Genomic DNA, 22,486 nt, shown 5'->3' with positions numbered 1-22,486 from the left:
CCTGAGATAACAAGATATATTGGGACAAATCTTCTGACCAAGTTTCACGAAGATCGTAAAATAAATGTGGACTCTAGAGTGTTAACAAGGTTTTACTATAGCCATATAAGGAAAAATGCCCCGCCCCCCTGGCAGCCATGTTTTTCAACCAACCGGCATCATTTTTGAAATCGTCCAAGATATTATTGGGATGAATCTTCTGACAAAGTTTCATGTAGATTGGACAATTAATGTGGCCTCTAGAGTGTTAACAAGATTTTACTATAGCTATATATAGCCATATAAGGAACAAGGGACAAAATTGTCACAAAACCAGGTTTTCATTGTGAAAAAAAAATCTGATAAAGGGAGAAAACTCAAACTGAACTTTTGAAATGAACAAACAAAATTAACCCCCTTTGTAAGTTTGTTTTTAAAAAAAATCTATTTTTAGTCTTGGCGACCTTGACATTGGAGATATTGACGTGATTCTTTCGAGCGACACACCGTCCCATGATGGTGAACAAATGTGCCAAATGATTTTAAAATCTCACAATGAATGACATAGTTATGGCCAGGACAAGCTCATTTATGGCCATTTTTGACCTTTGAACTCAAAGTGTGACCTTGACCTTGGAGATATCAACGTAATTATTTCGCGCGACACACCGTCCAATGATGGTGAACAAATGTGCCAAATGATTTTAAAATCTGACAATGAATGACATAGTTATGGCCCGAACAAGCTTGTTCCGCCCGCCCCCCAGCCTGCCAGCCCGCAAGCCAGCCAGCCAGCCAGCCAGCCAGCCCGCCCGCATTCGACAATCTAATAACCAGTTTTTTCCTTCGGAAAACCTGGTTAAAAATGCCCCGCCGCTTGGCAGCCATGTTTTTCAAGCAAAGGTTACCATTTTTGAACTTATCCAAGATATCAGTGGGACAAATCTTCTGAGGAAGTTTCATGAAGATTGGAAAATAAATGTGGCCTCTAGAGTGTTAACAAGGTTTTACTATAGTCATATAAGGAAAAATGCCCCGCCCCCTGGCGGCCATGTTTTTCAACCAACCGGCATCATTTTTGAACTCATCCAAGATATTATTGGGATGAATCATCTGACCGAGTTTTATGAAGATCAGACAATAAATGTGGCCTCTAGAGTGTTAACAAGATTTTACTATAGCCATATATAGCCATATGGAAAAATGCCCCGCCCCTTGGCAGCAATGTTTTTCAAGCAAACGAAACCATTTTCTAACTCATCCAAGATATCATTGAAACCAATCTTCTGACCAAATTTCATGAAGATTAGACAATAAATGTGGCCTCTAGAGAGTTAACATGACAAATGTTGACGCCGCACAACGGACAAAAAGCGATCACAAAAGCTCATGTTGTGCTCAGGTGAGCTAAAAAAAACATTGGCATATCAGAAAAACATGACTGATAATTTTTGCTAAGGTAAATAAATAATAATGGCATACATGATTGCCTGGCAAAAGTAATCTGAAACTAGAGCTTTGTCACAGACGTGACATATACCCCCACGTGCCGCATTGACACAGACTATTTTGCTTGCTGTCTTCACAGAACAAGAGAATCAAATTTATGGCGAATTTTAAGAATTATAATGCCATTATCATTTATGGCCATTTCGACCTTTGAACTCTTGAATTCTTTCGCATGACATGCCGTCCAAATTTATGGCCACTTTTTAATTCTGAACTCCAAGTGTGACCTAGACATTGGAGCTATTGACATAATTCTTTCGCATGACAAATCGTCCAATAATTGTGAACAAATGTACCAGGTATTTTTAAAATCTCACAATAAATGACATAGTTATGGCCCGGACAAGATCATTTATGGCCATTTTTGACCTTTGAACTCACAGTGTGACCTTGACATTGCAGATATCGACGTAACTCTTTGGCGCGACACACAGTCCAATAATGGTGAACTAATGTGCCAAATGATTTTAAAATCTCACAATGAACAACATAGTTATGGCCCGCACAAGCTCATTTTTGACCTTTGAGCTCAAAGTGTGACCTTGACCTTGGAGATATCGACGTAATTCTTTCGCGCTACACACAGTCTTATGATGGTGAACAAATATGCCAAATGATTTAAAATCTCACAATGAACGACATAGTTATTGCCCATACAATCTCATTTATGGCCATTTTTAATCTTTGAACTCAAAGTGTGACCTTGACCTGCGAGATATCGACATATTTCTTTCGCGCTACACACCGTTCCATGATGGTGAACAAATTTGCCAAATGATTTTAAAATCTCACAATAAATGATACAAGTTATGGCCCGGACAAGCATTTGACCCTTGAACTCCAAGTGTGACCTTGACCTTGGAGATATGGACGTAATTTTTTCACGCGACACACCGTCCCTAATGGTGAACAAATGTACCAAGTTATTTTAAAATCTAACGATAAATGACATAGTTATGGTCCAGAAAACTTTCGGTTTAAAACACACTAAGTGACCTCGTGACCTAGTTTTTGACCCAACATAACCCATATTCAAACTTGACCTATACATCATCAAGATACAACTTGTGACCAAGTTTGGTGAAGATCGGATGAAATTTCGGGACAGACCGACAGACAGACCGACAAAGTGACTCCTATATAGCCCCCATCACCAATGGTAATGGGGGTATAATAAAAATCTCAGAAAAAGGCATATGAAAATCACACAGTTCAGCACAGAAGAAACAAGGGCTGTGTTTGTGAACCACAATGCCCCTTACTGCACTTTGGAGTAAAACAGCAGCTATATCCCAAGTGTTATTTTAGTGAAAATTATTAAATCCAAGGCCTGTAACTTCCGCAAAAATTAATGGACAGGAACTAAACTCGAACTAGATCTGTAAGCCATGTAGGTAGAATCACACACCACAAAAAAGGTCAGTTCCTGAAAGCATTTCTGAAAAAAAAATCTGGATAAGTTATTTAAAAGGAAATGACCAAGGCCTGAACTAAACTCGAACTTGGTCTTGCAAGTAGACTCACACACTAGAACTCAGGTAAATATCTGTAAGCATTTGGGGAAAAACTCCGGAAACGGTGTTTTCGCCAGTCAGACAGACTGCTTTATGCAAACCTACAAAGGGTATAAAAAAGTGCTCTTATTAATAAAATCTCATCATCAACTTAAGGAAATGCACCGATTACTTCCAGCCATGTAAAAGCTGGACCCAGCCTACCTGGAAATGGGGACTGGAGACACACTTGGCTAGCTGCTTGAAGAGCGGACCCATCACCTTTGTGAACTCTGCTGGCTCAATCACATCCAGTATTTCCTCAAGCTCATTGAGGAACATCACCTGGAGGTCAGAGGTTACACCTTAGTTACCATGACAACAGGTTTCCTTGTTTGATGGCAGTAGGCCAGAGGTCATTCTTATAACTATGACAACAAACTGCAATGTTTAAGAGCTGTATATTTGAGGTTTTTTGCCTTATTACTACTGCACAAAGTTTCAATGTTTCATAGCGGGAAGTAAAATGTCTAACCCTTGTTACCTTGAACAGTCTTTACGTTTAATAACCAAAGGTCACTGGTTTTCCCATCGTTACCCTACCAACAAGTTTCAATGTTTAATAGCCAAATGTCAATGGTCTTACCATAATTACCCTACCAACAAGTTTCAATGTTTAATAGCCAAAGGTCAATGGTCTTACCATAGTTACCCTACCAACAAGTTTCAATGTTTCATAGCCAAAGGTCAATGGTCTTACCATAGTTACCCTACCAACAAGTTTGAATGTTTAATAGCCAAAGGTTAATGGTCTTACCATAATTACCCTACCAACAAGTTTGAATGTTTCATAGCCAAAGGTCAATGGTCTTACCATAGTTACCCTACCAACAAGTTTAAATGTTAAATAGCTCGATGTCAATGGTCTTACCATAGTTACCCTACCAACAAGTTAAAATGTTTAATAGCTTACAGGTGAGGTCATAGTAGTTACAATAGCTAGGATGTTCAATGTCATTAATTCAAATGCTGTTTACACTCACCTCTTTTGGACTGTGCACTTTCGGCCAAAATTTTAACAATGCCATTATCACCTGCAAAAAGATACCAAAACAATCACTTTATTTAAATAGTTATTGGCAATTCTTCAAGGACATCAATTCTTACAATATAAATCAATTTGTAAAATAAGTTTGAGTCTTGCTATGAGGAAACATGGCTTAATGCATGTGCATAAAGTGTCATCCCAGAAAAGACTGTTCAGTCCCCGAAGGATAATCCGGGACAAAACTTTCCGCTTTTACGTTTTTTGTTTAAATGATGTCTCTTCCGAAAGTGTCGTTCCTGACTGCACGGGCTACTGTGAGAAGACATTTGTACTCATATGCATTCAGTCTCATTTTCATTGAGCAAAGATCATTAAGAATAAGTGTGAAAATAAGATCATTCATTAAAGAGAAAGCCTATGCGTACTGGTTCTGTGAGACTGGGGTCCTTTTCAAGGAACTGTACAACGCAGTAAGCGAGCTGTGGATGGTAGACGCTAAGGGACTTGACTTTGTGCAGGGGCAGCAGCACCTTGAGCAGGAACACCTTGTGCTCCTCCTTCAAGGGCAACGCAAAACCATTGATGATACTGAAATACACAAAAACACGCCTTCAGAGCGTATTTGGGTGGAAATTATAGCAAAAGCATACAATATTACTGCAATAAAGGAGCAGGGCTAAAGAAGGGATTCTTAGGAGTGAGGACGCATAAATCAGCAAAATCATAGATGATACTGAAATACAGGAAAATAGGGTATAAGAAGGGACCATTAAAGATACGGGATGACTGGGCAAAATGCATGTGCGTAAAGTGTTTCCGCTTTCATGGAATTTTTCTTTCTAAGGGAATCTTTTCTAAAGGAAAATTCATTCTAGATTGAAAGTGTTGTCCATGAGTTGACTTTGCGGACTGCACCGGCCAATCTAAGATGATACTTCATGCACATGCATTAAGCACAGTTTTACCCTTACTCAGCTAATATTTCTACAATATAGGAGACAGGTCTAAAGAAGGGACTAAGTCTAAGGGCGCATAAATCACCAAACCCACTGGTGATACCAAAATAGACCTGTAGCAAGAGAAACTTGTTAATAAATGGTCATCAGTAGCCGCAGTTCCTTGTAAATCACTGATTATCAGTTTGTTTTTCTGTGGTCAATAACCTTTGGAGGCATAAAAAAAAACACCACAAACAGCTAGCAAGAGAAGAATATCTTTATTCTCACTATTATTTTTTTGTCAGAGGCTGAAAAAGTTGGGCTGGCAGATTCTTTAGAAAACAGACATACCCTTTTAGGTCCACAGTAATGATATAACAAATGCATACCTTCCCAATATTTCCAACAGTTCTGCGATGCCATTGTGCCGCTCTGTCTCATATATAAAACTGCAGAGGAAAAAAGTGCTATTGTAACAGAAATTTAACACAAGAAATTCTGGAGCATTCTCTATAGACTATATTATTTTAAATCATACTTGTTCAAGCCTGACTCCAACAACTACAAAAATCTGAAGGTAAATTTACTTATGTTGTATACCAAACTCAAAATAAACTAGAGCTTTGTCACAGATGTGACGTATACCCCCACGTGCCGCATTGACACAGACTATTTTGCATGCTGTCTTAACAAAACAAGAGAATCTAATTTATGGCAATTTTTAAGAATTATTAAGCTCATGTATGGCCATTTTTGACCTTTGAACTCAAAGTGTGACCATGACCTTGGAGATATAGACGTAAATTTTTCGCGCGACACACCGTCCAATTATGGTGAACAAATGTGCCAAATGGTTTTAAAATCTCACAATAAATGACAAAGTTATGGCCCGGACAAGATCATTTATGGCCATTATTGACCTTTGAACTCGAAGTGTGACCTTGACCTTTGAGATAACAACGCAATTCTTTCGAGCGACACAACGTCCAATGATGGTGAACAAATGTGCCAAATGATTTTAAAATCTCACAATGAACAACATAGTTATTGCCCGGACAAGATTTCGGGACAGACAGACCGACAAAGGGATTCCTACATAGCCCCCATTACCAATGGTAATGGGGGTATAACAAGTTGTGCTCTGAGAAAACAGGACTTAATGCATGTGTGCACAGGCTTATCTGGGATGACACTGTATGCACATGTATTAAGCCCCGTTTTACCAGAGCGCGGCTAAATTTATTGCATTTAAACTTTTGTTCTGAAACTCATAAAGCTTATGCATCACTCCAATGTTTCAAATTACTGCAGAATGCAACTTTTACTGAGAGAAGATCATTTTGTAGAATTACGCAACTGCTTAGGCACACCTTTTGAATGCTCGCCATTTCAATTTGTCATGTTTTGCATTGTTATTCTGGAAAAACAACAATTCCATTCATGTTGCTCTTTTCTTAAGTATTTTTACATATCACACGCACTAAGCATAAACACGGTTCATGTAGTGGAGATTTAAAAGGGTCTCAAAAGCCACCTAAGACATAACAACTCACTCACCTATAAAATATATTGTTAATTTGTTTCCGTATATATGCCCGAAGCCCTAAGAATTTCCCGTAAATTCTGTGTAATATAGTTTTCTGGAAATCTCTTTCCCTGGGGTCTTCACTATCAAACAAATCCAGAAGCTGTAAGTAAACAACAGTCGAATCATAATATAAACATATCAATAATTCCATTTATTTGTTTCATTTAAGAAACCATTCAACAAATATAAGTTGCTCCAGCAAATTTCACAGCTGCTTAGAATATAATGTCATCAAAATTGGAGAATTTTTTGCATACTATATTATATTATAAAGTTTTGGCCTAACAAGAAAACTAACTTTTGAATGTAATAATTAAAGAACATGGGCTCTGAAATTAAAAAATATTAGATTGAATCAATGAGAGCCTGTTTTAGAGACAATTGCTTTAATAAAGACTTTTATATTTTGCATTAAAAAAACAACCACTCATTAAGATCCACCTGCACTCTTTATAAACAAGCATAAACAAGGATTTACCTGTAATACGAATTTCTGGTCTATATATCGCTTTGCTGTATTGGGTTGAAAGTCTGGGGATTCTAAAAATCTAAGAAAGAACTCGTAGACAAGCTGTAAAGAGAGAAACGAATACATCAATACAGTGTATTTCCAAAAAAATAAAAATTATTATAACTGAAGCAAACCACAAAGATAAAGATGTATACACATGTATCTTAAATATGAACCAAATATTTACCCATTAGTTAAATTGTATTACTTTATTTTACTTTATTTAAACATCAAATATATTCAAGTAAGAAAGACTGAAAAACTTTGCTAAGGGAAAGATTTCATTTTAATGGACATTTTAGACAACACTGTACAGTTGTTCTCCGATGACTACTTGGTCCTAAACACCACAAATTACACACGACTTGGTTTAATAAAGTTTTGCAGAGGGTAATATATTCAGTAATTCAGTACAGCCTAAAATTCAAATACAAGAGGCCCATGAGGGCCTGAATCGCTCTACTGCTATAAACACTGTGCAAGTTTGGAAAGAATAAGATGGAAACTGTGTACTTAATCACGCAAACAAGGAGAATTTTCTCAAATTCAAGGGGAGATTATTGTGTACTTATTTCTCCGATACTGCTCATATTCAATAGGGTTCAAGTCCTCATTGATATAAAGATACTGTGCAAATTTTGAAATAATTGGATGAAAACTGTGGACTTAATTGCGTAAACAAGCGTGATTTCACAATTTTCTCATATTCAAGGGGAAGTCATTCTGGACTTATTGCTTCGATATTGCTCTTTTTAAACAAGAGCTGTCAGAGGACAGCGCACTCGACTATTCGAGTGCTTGAGAGTATAACGTAAGCAATCATGGGGAAATTGTTCATATCGAATAATTTATTAGACGATCTTTCATACAGAAAAAAAGGGAATTTTTTTTTTTTTATTTGGGGGTGGGGTGGGTGGGGGGGGGGGGGGGGGGGGTTGAGAGGGGGGTATAATGTGGGGTGTGGTCATTTATTAGATGATATTTCAAAAATAAAACAAGAGGGCCATGATGTCCCTGAATCGCTCACCTGACTAACCAAATACAATCCCAACCCAGATTTCATCAAGATAAACATTCTTATCAAATTTTATAAAAGATTGGATGAAAACTGTGACCTCTATTGTCTACACAAGGTTTTTCTATTATCTGACCTAGTGACCTAGATTTTGACCCCAGATGACCCAAATACAATCCCAACCCAGATTTTATCAAGATAAACATTCTGACCAAATTTCATAAAGATTGGATGAAAACTGCGACCTCTATTGTCTATACAAGGTTTTTCTATTACTTGACCTAGTGACCTAGTTTTTGACCTAGTGACATAGTTTTGACCTAGTGACCTAGTTTTGGACCCCAGATGACCCAAATACAATCTCAACCTAGATTTTATCAAGATAAACATTCTGACCAAATTTCATAAAGATTGGATGAACACTGTGACCTCTACTGTCTACACAAACAAATTGTTGACGGTTTTTCTATTATTTGACCTAGTGACCTAGATTTTGACCCCAGATGACCCAAATACAATCCCAACCCAGATTTTATCAAGATAAACATTCTGACCAAATTTCATAAAGATTGGATGAAAACTGCGACCTCTATTGTCTACACAAGGTTTTTCTATTATTTGACCTAGTTTTTGATCTAGTGACCTAGTTTTTGACCCCAGATGACCCAAATACAATCCCAACCCAGATTTCATCAAGATGAACATTCTGACCAAATTTCATAAAGATTGGATGAAAACTGTGACCTCTAATGTCTACACAAACAAATTGTTGACGGATGCACGCACACACATACGGACACCGGACATCATACGGTCACATTAGCTCACCATGTCACTTCGTGACAGGTGAGCTAAAAAGAAAAAAAAAAACTTTTTTTTTGGGGGGGGGGAGGTGGGGGGTAGGGATTCTGGGTTGGGGCGTGGAATATTGTTTGGGTGGAATCCATTGTGGTATTCAGGTAAGTGTTGTTTTGTCAAAGTATTAATAAAATCTGATCATAAATAAAGAAGTTATGGCAATGTAACTAAAGTAATATGCATATTGTAAATGGAAAAAGGGCCATAATTCTTACAAAATGCTTGATACAGTTGTCTGCTCTTGTTTATAGATTGGGGTCATGTTGGTTAAGAAGTTTGCAAAATATGACAGCAATATGTCAAGGGACTGTGCAAGTTTGCCAAGAATTGGATGAATATTATGGACTTCATCACATAAAAAAACTGAATTTTCATTTTTTTCTCAAATTCAAGGGGAGATAATTCTGGACTTATACTTTCGATATTGCTCATTTTCAATAGGGTTTGACTCATCATTCAGATAAAGACACTGTGCAAGTTGGGAAATAATATTTTATTGTGTAATAAAGCCTTATTTCACAAATATCTCAAATTCAAGGAGAGATAATTCTGGACTTTTTACTCCGATGTAACCCATTTTCAATAGGGTTCGAGTCCTCGTTAATATAAAGACACTGAACAAGTTTGAAAAGAATCAGATGAAAACTGTGGATTTGATCGCGTAAACAAGAAAAAGTCTAACACACGAACACATGGACACCACACCATGACATAAGCTCTTTTGGCCTTTGGCCAGTAGAGCTAAAAACTACTAATTTTATAGTAAAGTAATATGTAACCTGTAGGTGTGGCCAAGCAGCTTCCAAAGTGGGCTCGTCCTCTTCAGGGTCAAACTCCGCCCCACTCGGATTGGACGATGGTGGTAAAGTGCGGAACAGATTGGTAGCGAACTAAAACACAGTTCAATATTTATACATTATGCAATACTTTTGAAAACAGTATTTTCCAGTTGAAATAAATGTAGCCTTGTTCTAAGATGTGTTTGGTGCGATGTTCAATCTGATGAAATACAAAGACCTTAATGATTTTGTCAATAAAACAACGGTGTTCTTTTGTAAACATCTTAGGAGAAGAAAATACCCTATGAACATACTGGCTTCACCATTACTTTTTACTTTAATATACATGTAAAGCCAGCAAATTAACCAACATCCCCCCTCCCATCCTTCTTACACATATCACTAAAGCTCTTCACTTTTATATGGATTAACTTTATGACAAACTGTTCGAAAACAAGATTGGCCCTAAGATTGGCCCTAAGATGAATGAAGTAAGCTAACAGAAAGGAAAATCACACCCATCTCATAAAAAAATCTACTTATGGGAAGTCTTAAAAGACCATGAACATAAAATACAAACAACTTTTTTTTGCAAAAATGTCCCAGAGCAAAGAAAAAAACATTTTTTTTTTACAAACATATTTGACAAAACCCAACTTCCTTTTGAAGCTTAAGAGAAAAAAAACATTAAATTCTGCAACGAGTTTTGGTAATCATCCACCTACTTAAACACTCTCTCATTTAAACTCTATCGTACCATATGTATAGCCTCTGGATAAATGGCGTCGGTGATAACGCCCCGATTCTGCGTGACAAACTCCACCATCTCATTAAGGCCAGCGCGCTTGACCTCTTTCCACTTGAGGTCGCTCAGCGGGTCCTGCATGAAGTCAAACAGCACGCAGCACTGACGAAGCTTCTGAATAAACAGCTCTTCCCGCTCTGCCGGCGTGGCATCTGAAAAAACGGGAAAGAAAATGTGAAGTTGGTTTGTTGGCACAATGGCATCTGGAATATCATGAAAGAGAAGTGTGGAGGAAGTCTCTATAGCACAATTAATTTACAGCAGAGTCGAATCTGAAACGTCAGAAGAGAGAAAAGTGGAGCTGGTTTGATGGCACAATTACAGCGGGCTTTGCATCTGGAATATCATGAAAGAGAAGTGTGGAGTTGGTCTCTATAGCACAATTAGTTTACAGCAGAGTAGAATCTGAAACATCAGAAGAGAGAAAAGTGGAGCTGGTTTGATGGCACAATTACAGCGGGGTTTGCATCTGGAATATCATGAAAGAGAAACATGGAGTTGGTTTGTTTAGAAAAATTATTTTACAGCAGAGTGGAATCTCCCTGAGAGAAATGTGGAGCTGATATGATGGCACATTTACAGCATTCGTCGCATCTGGAATATCATGCCAAGAGAAATGTGAAGTTAGTTTGATGGCACAATTACAGAAGGTGTCGCATCTGAAACATTGGGAAAGAAAAATGCAGAGTTGGTTCAATGGCACAGATATTGATCGACGTTGGGGGCACAAACCTTTGACATTGAATTCAAGCTAAACCTAATTTCGCTTTATTTTAAGAACTAGGAGAAATCCAATTCGCCCTAATTTTCAAGTCATTTTATTAACAAACAACACCTGTAAAGCAAACTCCCTTTTAAATTCAAGCAAACACAATTTATTTTCTTAACATCCATTTAAAACCCAATTAATCATATGCAGTAAATGATAGTTTTCTCACATCATATCCTCTATGCAGCCAATTCATTAAGGTTACAGTATACTAAATATTTTTGGTGTTCAATGCTGGTCTCTCTAAATACAATAAACAGCATTAATTTGAAGAAACAATTCTCTGTACGTGCACTTGCCATGTCATGAAAATCTGCCCAATCGCATAGATGGAGTAGACACAAAAGTGTTTAAACACACCAACTGACTGACAAAATGAGGAAGGGCATTCCTGTAGTCTGCAAACCTCTTTGAACTGTGCCCATATGGCAGTGTCTTCAAATTAAATGACAGAATAGTTTCTGAATATTTGTTCAAACACATTTAACTTATAATGTCAATCCATCTTCTTTTGAAATATGCAAAATCAATATCATTATTAATTTAATACACTTTTACTTAGGCCAGATTTTTTTAATAAAATGATTTTCGGACCCGCCGACTCCAATTTTTGACGAAACCCAAAAAAAAAAAATCTCGATTTTTTTCGGATGCCAAAAGGTTGCTTCTAACACGAAACGGGTCCCGGGTTTTAGAAAAAGTTCAAATGAGTTATAAATCATCAAAACAAACCCAGTTTTAATCACCCACATTAATACGTGAACATCCTTCATCATGTACATGTGCTGGAATTTACCAAAAGCTGCGCCATCATTGTTTGTTCAACTTCAAGAACACTACAACGCTTTCATCAGCAAAGTCTGCTAATTTCCCAATAATTATGAAACCGTCAAATGAAATCCTGAATGGAATCGATTTGTAAGTAAATATTTTATTATTTCATTACAATTTTATAAAATTGATTGTATTAAAATGACTAAAAATTAATATGATGGAATAAGAAAAGAACGATTTTAATTTAACAGGTGCTCGAAATGCGAAACCCATTTACGCCTATCAACTTTAAACCTTTCCAATTTTACGCACAAATACGGTCATATTTTAAAGAATAAAATTTTATGTGTTGTTTAATGCAGTTGTAGTGAAGAATTTGTGCATATAATATGTGTTTTTCGTTATTTTCAATGGGTACGAAACCACGCTGGGTATGCGGATACTTTGATAACAGATGGCACTTCGATACCAGATAACAACAAAAGCCACCCGCGAGAGGTAAGTTCATCAGTTTTTTAAAAAGTTATATCATAAAGATGAGTTTGCTAGACAAGGCGCATGGTTGACTTTATAATTGGTGTATCCTTTTCTATCACAAAGAAAAATATCACGGAAGAATGATAGATTTTTCCCCCCAAAAATAGAAAATTCGGTCGTGAAACAGCATAAACTGGATGAACAGTAAACATTTCAACAAAATAAAACTACTTAGAATTATTGCAAGAAATTTTTTGATATTCCAGCATGTAGAGTAAACACTGTGCTTCGAATACTGAAATTTTGATAGTATTCAATGAAATATAAACGAAGATAGAGCATGTTTTTATAGGTGGTATTCATGAAGATGCGGATACTTTGATTCCCGATATTGGGCACTTCGGATAACAGAGACTTTCAACAAATTGGGCACTCTGATAACCGAGTTTTATCTTCTACCTTAAATGCATTTATGTATATTATAGATATTCTTACCAAACATTTTGAAGTACGAATCAATTTGAATTGTCAAGCCCGACACATTGGGAATCTATGCATAACGTAATTACAAACACATGTAAAATATAAACGATGGCGTTGTTCGTTTTCAAAAATATTATTACTATTAATTTATATAATTAATATTATAAGTGCAAATTTTAAATAAGATTCAAATGCTCATTTCTGAAGTAATATATTTCAAGTGACGACTGAAAATAATTGTCTAAATAATAAACTTGTTTCTAAGTGGTAAATTGAGATTAAGAGAATTGAAAATACAAAAAGATCATGTGGATCAATTGAACTTATAGCAGGACTCTAGACAAAGGGAGCAAGGGGTCTAAAAGGGGCCAACACACCTCATAAAATGCTTTGTCATTGGTGCTAATTAGAATTGCATCATGAAGACGATACTAATGCGTAGCCACAAAATTTTAAAGGTATTGGAAAACTCCCTTTATATTGAGCTCTACTTATAGGAGGCACTTCCCTTTCCCTTTTATTATCATATTCTAAAGGGATAAGAACATCTTTCGGTAATTCGTTTTTAATTAACGTCAGTACATACATTTTTATTAATTGCCTGCTTACTACATGTATAGCAGTATTTCACAGCTAATTCTGCATTTCTGATTCACTAGAGTGTGTTATATCTGGTAAAAAGTGTCGAGTTATCTGGAATCTAAGTGTCATTGTCTTTGAGATGATTGGTAAACGAAGTGTCCATGAAAATTAGGCATCTGACTCTTTAAACATGTGAATTTCCTCAAATACGTTATTCAACTAAAATTTAACATGTTGTAACATTAATGGACATATTGATCTTTTATTTCGATTAGTTGGCACGTTCTTGATTTATTTCTAAGTATTTTTATTTTGTTGAAATACTTACTGATCATCGAATTCATGACGATTATCAATGAAATGTTATCTCTTTTTTTATAATCCACTGTTTTTTTCATGACTTTCTTGCTCCGCAATACGAAGTACTATACCATTAATCGACCAATCAATGTTACGTGTCTGAAAAACAAATGAACTGAACATAAATGCAAAAAAGCTGAAGAACTCGACTCTCGCGCGTGGCTTTTGTTGCTATCTGGTATCGAAGTGCCATCTGTTATCAAAGTATCCGCATACCCGGCATGGAAACTTCGGTATTGTTCCGAACTGGTTCGTACCAAAAGTTCAAAAATCACAAAATCAACAGTTTTTAAAACGATTTCAAACCATGAATGTCCAAATAAAATAGTCAAGTTTATTGGGGGTTATTCTCGGATTAACAGCTCCTTTATGACATTGAACTCTCAATTATGTTATCCTGGGATAAACTGTTACGAAGATCAATAATTATAACGATTATAAAGGAAGCTATTTCTTTAATCAATACCATAAAAAAAACACATGCTAACTTGTTTCAACAGGCGTTTGTGAGCATTTATGTTTAACAGTTCCATTATTATAATGTTCTGGGACCAATACATTTATGTTTAACAGTTCCATTATTATAATGTTCTGGGACCAATACATTTATGTTTAACAGTTCCATTATTATAATGTTCTGGGAACAATACATTTATGTTTAACAGTTCCATTATTATAATGTTCTGGGACCAATACATTTATGTTTAACAGTTCCATTATTATAATGTTCTGGGAACAATATATTTTACTTATGATACCAACTATTTCTGAATCAAAAGTAGGTCTTTCACTCGATGTACTATATTTCAGATATGTAAAAATTCGGACATATAAAGATAGTGATATTTATGTGTTGATTTGTAGTATATATTTTGTAAAAATATGTTTTGTGTTATTTCAGACAACAAGAATGGATGATAGAAATTATCCTGGGCCTTTCTGTCAACAAATAGATGTGAAAAATATTCATTTAATTGAACCTGGAAATCAACCACCACAGCTAACAGAAAACATTTATTAAACAATAGGTGTTGTTGTAGAATTAGTGAAATTTGATAATAAACAGAAGTTGATGTACATCATGTCCAAATGACAAAATGTAACTATTTAACAATTTGAATTGAGATGCTTTATTTTCTGATGTTTGATTAATTTTTCCTTTCAGATGATGTATATTTGTGTGATTCTAGGTTTTAATAAATAATTCTAAAACATTTATGCAGCATACTGTTACATTATTGTTAATGTAATTATATTATGTTGGTTATCTGGTTTATCAAGTGGAAAAAAATGTTATTTATATAAAAATAAAGCTTATTAAGACTTATGGAGGTACTTATTGTTATTTATGTATTAACATACTTCTCAAAGTAATAAAAATATAGTCAATGCCATTATTCATAAATGTAGTAAAAACTACTTTAACAAGAGGGCCATGATGGCCCTGTATCGCTCCACTGTTTTTTATGCGAAAAAAGCGTGCAATGCACATGGGTTGAAATGTATTCAAGCATGTGACTTTCTCTTTTTATCTGGGTGCTTAAAGTTGGAAGGATGAGCATTTTTATATATCAATTTGGCCCCAGGGGCATAATTTGAACAAACTTGGTAGAGAACTATAAGATGTCACTACATACCAAATTTGGTAGCCCTAGGCCCAATGGTTATGGACAGGAAGATTTTTAAAGTTTGCACAAAAGAGGCTTTATATAAGCATATGTTCAGTTTTGTGACCCCTGGGGCAGGGTCAAATTTGAGCCCAGGGGAATAATTTGAACAAATTTGGTAGAGGACAATTAGATGTCACTACAAACCAAATTTAGTAGCCCTAGGCTCTATAATTATGAACAAGAAGATTTTTAAAGTTTGCACAAAATAGGCCTTATTTAAGCATATGTTCATTTTTGTGACCCCCGGGACAGGGTCAAATTTGACCCCAGGGGCATAATTTGAAAAAACTTGGTAGAATACTTTAAGATTTTAATACATACCAAATTTGGTAGAAAAAGGCCCAATGGTTATGGACAAGAAGAGTTTTAAAGTTTGCACAAAATAGGCCCAATATAAGCATAGGTTCATTTTTGTGACCCCTGGGGAACGGTCAAATTTGATCCCAGGGGCTTAATTGAACAAATTTGGTAGAGGACTATTAGATGTCACTACATACCAAATTTGGTAGCCCTATGCCATATGGTTATGTACAAGAATATTTTTAAAGTTTGCACAAATTAGGCCTTATTTAAGCGTATGTTCATTTTTGTGACCCCCAGGGCAGGGTCAAATTTGACCCCAGGGGCAAAATTTGAACAAACTAAGAAGAGAACTATTCAATGTCACTACATACCAAATTTGGTAGCCCTAGGCCATACGGTTATGGACAAGAAGATTTTTAAAGTTTGCAAAAAATAGGCTTTATATAAGCATATGTACATTTTTGTGACCCCAGGGGCAGGGTCAAATTTGACCCCAGGTGCATAATTTGAACAAATTTGGTAGAGAACTATTAGATGTCACTACATACTGAATTTGGTAGCCCTAGGCCCTACGGTTATGGACAAGATGATTTTCAAAGTTTGCACAAAACAGGCTTTATATAATAATATGTTCATTTTTGTGACCCCCGGGGCAGGGTCAACATTGACCCCAGGGGCTTAATTTGAACAAATTTGTTAGAGAACTATTATATGTCACTACATACCAAATTTGGTAGCCCTATGCCATACAGTTATGGACAAGAATTTTTTTAAAGTTTGCACAAATAGGCCTTATTCAACGTATGTTCATTTTTGTGACCCCCGGGGCAGGGTCTAATTTGACCCCAGGGGCATAATTTGAACAAACTAAGATGAGAACTATTCAATGTCACTACATGCCAAATTTGGTAGCCTTAGGCCATACGGTTATGGACAAGGAGATTTTGAAAGTTTGCACAAAAAAGGCTTTATATAAGCATATGTTCATTTTAGTGACCCCCGGGGCAGGGTCAAATTTGACCCCAGGGGCATAATTTGAACAAATTTGGTAGAGGACTATTAGATGTTACTACGTACCAAATTTGGTAGCCCTATGCCATACGGTTATGGACAAAATGATTTTTAAAGTTTGCACAAAATAGGCCTTATTTAAGCGTATGTTCATTTTTGTGACCCCCGGGGCAGGGTCAAATTTGACCCCAGGGGCATAATTTGAACAAAGTAAGTAGAGAACTATTACATGTCACTACATACCGAATTTGGTAGCCCTAGGCCCTATGGTTATGGACAAGAAGATTTGTAAAATTTGCACAAAATAGGCTTTATATAAGCATTTGTTCAATTTTGTGACCCCCCGGGGCAGGGTCAAATTTGACCCCTGGGGCATAATTTGAAGAAATTTGGTAGAGGACTATGAGATGTCTCTACATACCCAATTTGATAACCCTAGGCCCAATGGTTATGGACAAGAAGATTTTGAAAGTTTTCACAAAATAGGGCTTATATAAGCAAATTTTCAATTTTGTGATCCCCGGGGCGGGGTCAAATGTGACCCCAGGGGAATAATTTGAACAAATTTGAAAGAGGTTCACCCAAGGTACATTCCTGAGAAATTTCATCAGAATTGGACCAGTACTTTAGGAGAAGAAGATGTTTAAAGAAAAAGTTAACACACGCACGGACGCACACACGCACGACGGACACAGGACCATGACATAAGCGCCGCTGGCCTCTGGCCAGTGGAACTAAAAACTGCACATCAAGACCTACAGTCTGATTATGAACATTTTGCACATCAACATGTTTGAAAAAAATCACTGTGGTTTCTTAGTAAAAAGAATTTCATACCATAACATTTTTTAAACAAGAAACCGTCGGAGACGGGTGATGCTCCCCAAATTTTTTTTGTCACAATATTGCACTATATATTCAGATAAAAGAAAACATCTTGAGGGGCATAACTTTGGACAAAATAATAAGATGGATGGTTTAGCAACTTAAAAATGTCAAAGGGCTATAACTCTCTAAATAAATCATCTAACCAGAACCCACAAACAACATGCACATCTCCTCAAGGTAGTTAAGCTTCCCATAAAGCTTCATTGAATTCCAGTCAGTAGTAGCCCTGACAAGAATTGCACTATATGTACAGTTAATGGAAAATTTCAAAGGGCCATAACTCTCCGACCAGAACCGGCTGATAATATGCACATGTCCTCTAGGTAGTGAAGCTTCCCATAAAGTTTTGTTGAATTCCGGACATTAGTTGCTGAGAAATAGCCCGGACAAGAATTGCACTATATGTACAGTTAATGGAAAATTTCAAAGGGCCATAACTCTGTGAAAAATCATCCGACTGGAACCGGCTGAAAATATGCACATCTCCTCTTGGTAGTGAAGCTTCCCATAAAGTTTAATTGAATTCCGGTCATTAATTGCTGAGAAATAGCCCGGACAATAATTGTGCACTGACGGACACACGGACGGACAGACGAAGCGGCGACTATATGCTCCCCCAAAAAATTTGGGGGAGCATAATACGTGCATATTTGGTCACCCATCTTTTTTTTCCGTCTTACTACCCGACACTTTTAGAAAAAAAATCCCAAAATCATTTTATTAAAAAATTCTGGCCTTATGCAGAAAGTCTAAACAACAATAAATCTTTGAAACTAATAAAAATTATCATCTGGTATCATTTTGAAACATCATATACCTTGTAAACAACAGAGACTTTTAATTACCAAATAGACATTAATGTTCAAGGCATTTCTTGCAAATCATGTTTACACAAATACTGTTCAATCATGATTATGAGCTAGTCATTTTTACAATCCTTACACCAAATGTTCTTGTGTTCCCAGCGCATAATTTCTCCAAATGATTTCACAAAACTATATTCACATCTAATGAAATAAAACTGCACAGCAAATTAAGTTGGAAGCACATGACTTCTAAAACACAGAAATGAAACCCTGTCACTTTTTTAAAGGTTTAAATACCTTGCAAACTTGATTAACACCGATCTGAAGGTGTAGGGGTACAACATTGTCTCTTGTTGTTGTTTTATAAACAGCTTGTATCCTAGGCAACCTTTCTAGTGAAAGCTCTCTCCCTAAATCGATGCCATTTGATGATGATAAACTTTGTTGATTGACAACACAATTAGCAAGTCCTGGCCTATGCATGTGAAAAAACAAAACAATTTCCTTAACATTTTCTCTCCATGAACCAATCAGGTTTACTGTGTTAAAAGCTATATAGTAGGGCTGTCACGATTCACCGGTATATCGCGGTGCATGTCGTGAAAAAAATCGCACCGCGGTACGGCATTGCAGCACCGGTTTTTTTAATATTATTATATTAGCACAGATATAAATACATTACATAATTATTTTGATATAGATATCTTTTTGAAAAATGTAGAAGCGATTCAAAAGGGCTAAATAAATAATCCGTTTATATCCAGGTCAAGCAAGCGCTTCCACTTGTACATGTTTAACTTTCACGTTTAAAATACCGCGATGTATGGGTCCGTACCTTTTTTGGAATTAGGGACAGATTGCCTCTGCAAATAAGTTCATAATTATCCAAAAGATGTTTATTCTATTTCTTATTTTCTTTCTTTAGTATATCGATCGTTCAAAGCATGGCACTTCCGAATCATGTTATCTTAAGATTCTGAATAAGTTGAGGAAGAGTCAGAACGCTACGGATTTTCAATACTGGGCCCGCTTACTCCGCATTTTGAACATGCCCTTGAAGCGTTCGATTTACACAGATCGTAGTCACAGCTATTGTAAACAACATGGCGGACATTTTAGAAAAAGACGCGAACAATAACAATGACTACTTCTATCAAGTTTATTACAGTTTCTTTTACAGTTTCTAGTCATACTATGATACCAGTGTTTTCTGATTATTGAGTTTAATAAAGTTTGTAAAACTTGTTATTAAGCTGTTTTCTTCACAGATACATATTTTGTAAAATATCGCGGTACGTACCGCGATACAGTGTTGCCGTACCACGATATACCGCGGTACGCTCACAGCGTATCGTGACAGCCCTACTATATAGTAGTATCTACCATGTTCATATTTTGCTAAATATAATTGCTGAACATTGGAAGGCTTAAATACTCATGACTTGTATAGTCCAATGACCTCTCAGGAACACAAGAGGTCAGTAAAGTTAATGTTATTGGAGAGCATGACGGTACTTGATTATTTTAGTTTCATTTTCATGTGCTCATTTTATATAGATTTCACATTAACATTCTATGACAACTATAATCAAAGGAAAAATGGTCAATTGGTTGCACAGTGTTTAAGGACATGCATGTTGAAGTTCAAACTAAAAGCAGGATAAAACGCAGTAGTCATTACTATTCTCGCAGGCTTTTTATCAAGACAAAGAATTTACATGAAATACATGAGAATTATTTATTTGTTCCGAAAATTTGTTAACATCATGAACATTTGGCAATGTGTTATGGATCAGAAATTTAAATGTATGCATTTGAAAATGCTTCCTCTTTGATAGAACAATATTCAACATAATTATGGAAACTTTATGCAATAACAAAAACATATGTAAATATCATGTATTGAGATCACTAAAATATTAGAACCTATGGGAGCACACCCTGCAACACCAATAACCTTTCACTCTTTTCCGCTGTGCTGAAAAAAATCCTGGAGAAATGCCTCTAGTTTAATATGTCACTCAAATATATTGCAGTTCAATATTTTTGTCAATTAAGTTTGGATTTTGAAAATAAAAAAATCAGGTTTAATTTGTCTTTGCCATACAAGACATTCCAGAAAATTTAGAGTTCTATGAAAACTGGCTCTCAAATAATGTGAAACCTTTCCTTGATAAGATGGATGGAAAATTGAACATACTAATTTCACACAGTGAGTTGTTAATAAGTCTCTAGTCATTAAAATGTTTGTCTGTTCAGAAAGAACACCAAGCACAAAAACCGATCAAGAGCGGTTTGCAGGGTTGTAGGCACCAATATATTATAACTGATATTTCTGACAATTCTATAACGCAATGAGAAAGAGCACATGTCATTTAGACAGCCCATGGTGTTTAGGGTAACTTACACTAAAACTAGCAGACTTTGACCAATCATATAGATTTTTCTAACTTTCAGACACAAATCATATGGATTTTTAGAATGACATCGAAACTTAATAAGTTTCATTATTTCAGCTTTCTTAACTCATGCCTCCATGAACTTTGGCTAAACTATTCTGTTTAAATAAAAATGCTAATAAGGACAAGAATAATTAAGTACATTTACATGTACTTAATTATTATTGTCCTTAATAGATCCACTATTTCCTGTTCATTTGTAACTTCCTCTGTAACTTTTAAAGTTTGAGTTCAAGTTCAAGCATAACCTTCAAGATGTGTTCTTCAATTGTAATGTACAATGTATACACGATTTATCACAGGTTTTTTTTCCCACTTTTTGGGAAGATAGCCCATGGCTTTGGAATTGGGAATTTTATCGGCATTTTCATGAAATTGGGAAAATAAATTCATTAGCCTTTTTTTCCACACGAAAAGTCCACTGATTAGGGAAATACTAAATTTGATATAACTCTTTACAATAATTCAAATTAAAAGAAATAAATCATATAATACTTTGTTAGATGTAATTGAATTACAATTGAGATAAAATACACATAAGACTTCTTTCTAAAAAAAAAAAAAAAATTTATTTTTTTTGGGGGGAAATTGGGAATTTTTTGCCACATTTTGGGAAAAAAGTATACTTTTTGGGATTGGGAACATAGCCGAATTTCGGCTATAAAATCGGGCCAAAAAAACCCCCTGTATCATGTAAGATCTTGTTCCAATGTTGCAAATACTTGATGTTACCAACATGGCTTGTATATGATGAGTAGTGAACAGACTTAGCCAACTTAAAAAAGGGCCAGTGGGGGGCCTGAAAAGGAACATGGAGACCTCTGTTGACAGAAAATCGTTTGATGGTACACATTGTACATTGTACAAAGTGTTGTTTCCACTCAAGTTCTTATATCAATCATCCCTTCAACAAATATTATATGAGGTATATTCTTTATTAATAAATGATTTGATAATAATATATATGTGTATCGAATAATACTGCATGCCAATCTATTAAATTGTTAACAGCCAATAAAAACTAATTGGTAAGGTCAGTATTTATGAGAACATTCACAAATGAACAAGAAATTTGTCCACACGACACGGATGCCCCCAACTGTAACTTTGTCACTACATAAAAGCATAACTGTGTAAATGTTTTTGAGATATACAGCGCTTAAATTTTATTAAACTATTAGTTTGCTGTATAACCCAGATATTGTCTTGATACAACTTCTGACCAAGTTTGGTACAGATCAGATGAAAACTACTTCAATTATAGAGCAGACACCATGGTAAATCCTTGAAATGCACTTAGTGACCCCAGGACCTAGTTTTTGACCCGGCATGACCCATATTCAAACTTGACCTTGATATTGTCTAGATACAACTTCTGACC

The 22,486-nt window shown here is 35.8% G+C and overlaps 1 protein-coding gene across 3 annotated transcripts in view; it reads right to left on the bottom strand.

Annotated features, from left to right (window-relative positions):
- Window positions 1–22,486, bottom strand: part of LOC127875323 (serine/threonine-protein phosphatase 2A 56 kDa regulatory subunit gamma isoform-like) — a 50,622-nt gene that overhangs the window by 17,153 nt on the left and 10,983 nt on the right. For all 3 annotated transcript variants that reach the window (XM_052420307.1, XM_052420308.1, XM_052420309.1), the window contains exons 4-11: window positions 10,476–10,675; window positions 9,719–9,829; window positions 7,034–7,126; window positions 6,525–6,655; window positions 5,357–5,416; window positions 4,455–4,617; window positions 4,025–4,075; window positions 3,207–3,326 (exon numbers count right to left, since the gene is read on the bottom strand). In XM_052420307.1, coding sequence (XP_052276267.1) covers window positions 3,207–3,326; window positions 4,025–4,075; window positions 4,455–4,617; window positions 5,357–5,416; window positions 6,525–6,655; window positions 7,034–7,126; window positions 9,719–9,829; window positions 10,476–10,675 — 929 coding nt within the window. The remainder of the gene's footprint in view (window positions 1–3,206; window positions 3,327–4,024; window positions 4,076–4,454; window positions 4,618–5,356; window positions 5,417–6,524; window positions 6,656–7,033; window positions 7,127–9,718; window positions 9,830–10,475; window positions 10,676–22,486) is intronic.

The sequence above is a fragment of the Dreissena polymorpha genome, chromosome 3, assembly GCF_020536995.1.
Source record: "Dreissena polymorpha isolate Duluth1 chromosome 3, UMN_Dpol_1.0, whole genome shotgun sequence".
Taxonomy (NCBI): domain Eukaryota; kingdom Metazoa; phylum Mollusca; class Bivalvia; order Myida; family Dreissenidae; genus Dreissena; species Dreissena polymorpha.
The sequence above is the reverse complement of the archived record's forward strand: the minus strand, read 5'-3'. Positions and strand labels throughout refer to the sequence as shown.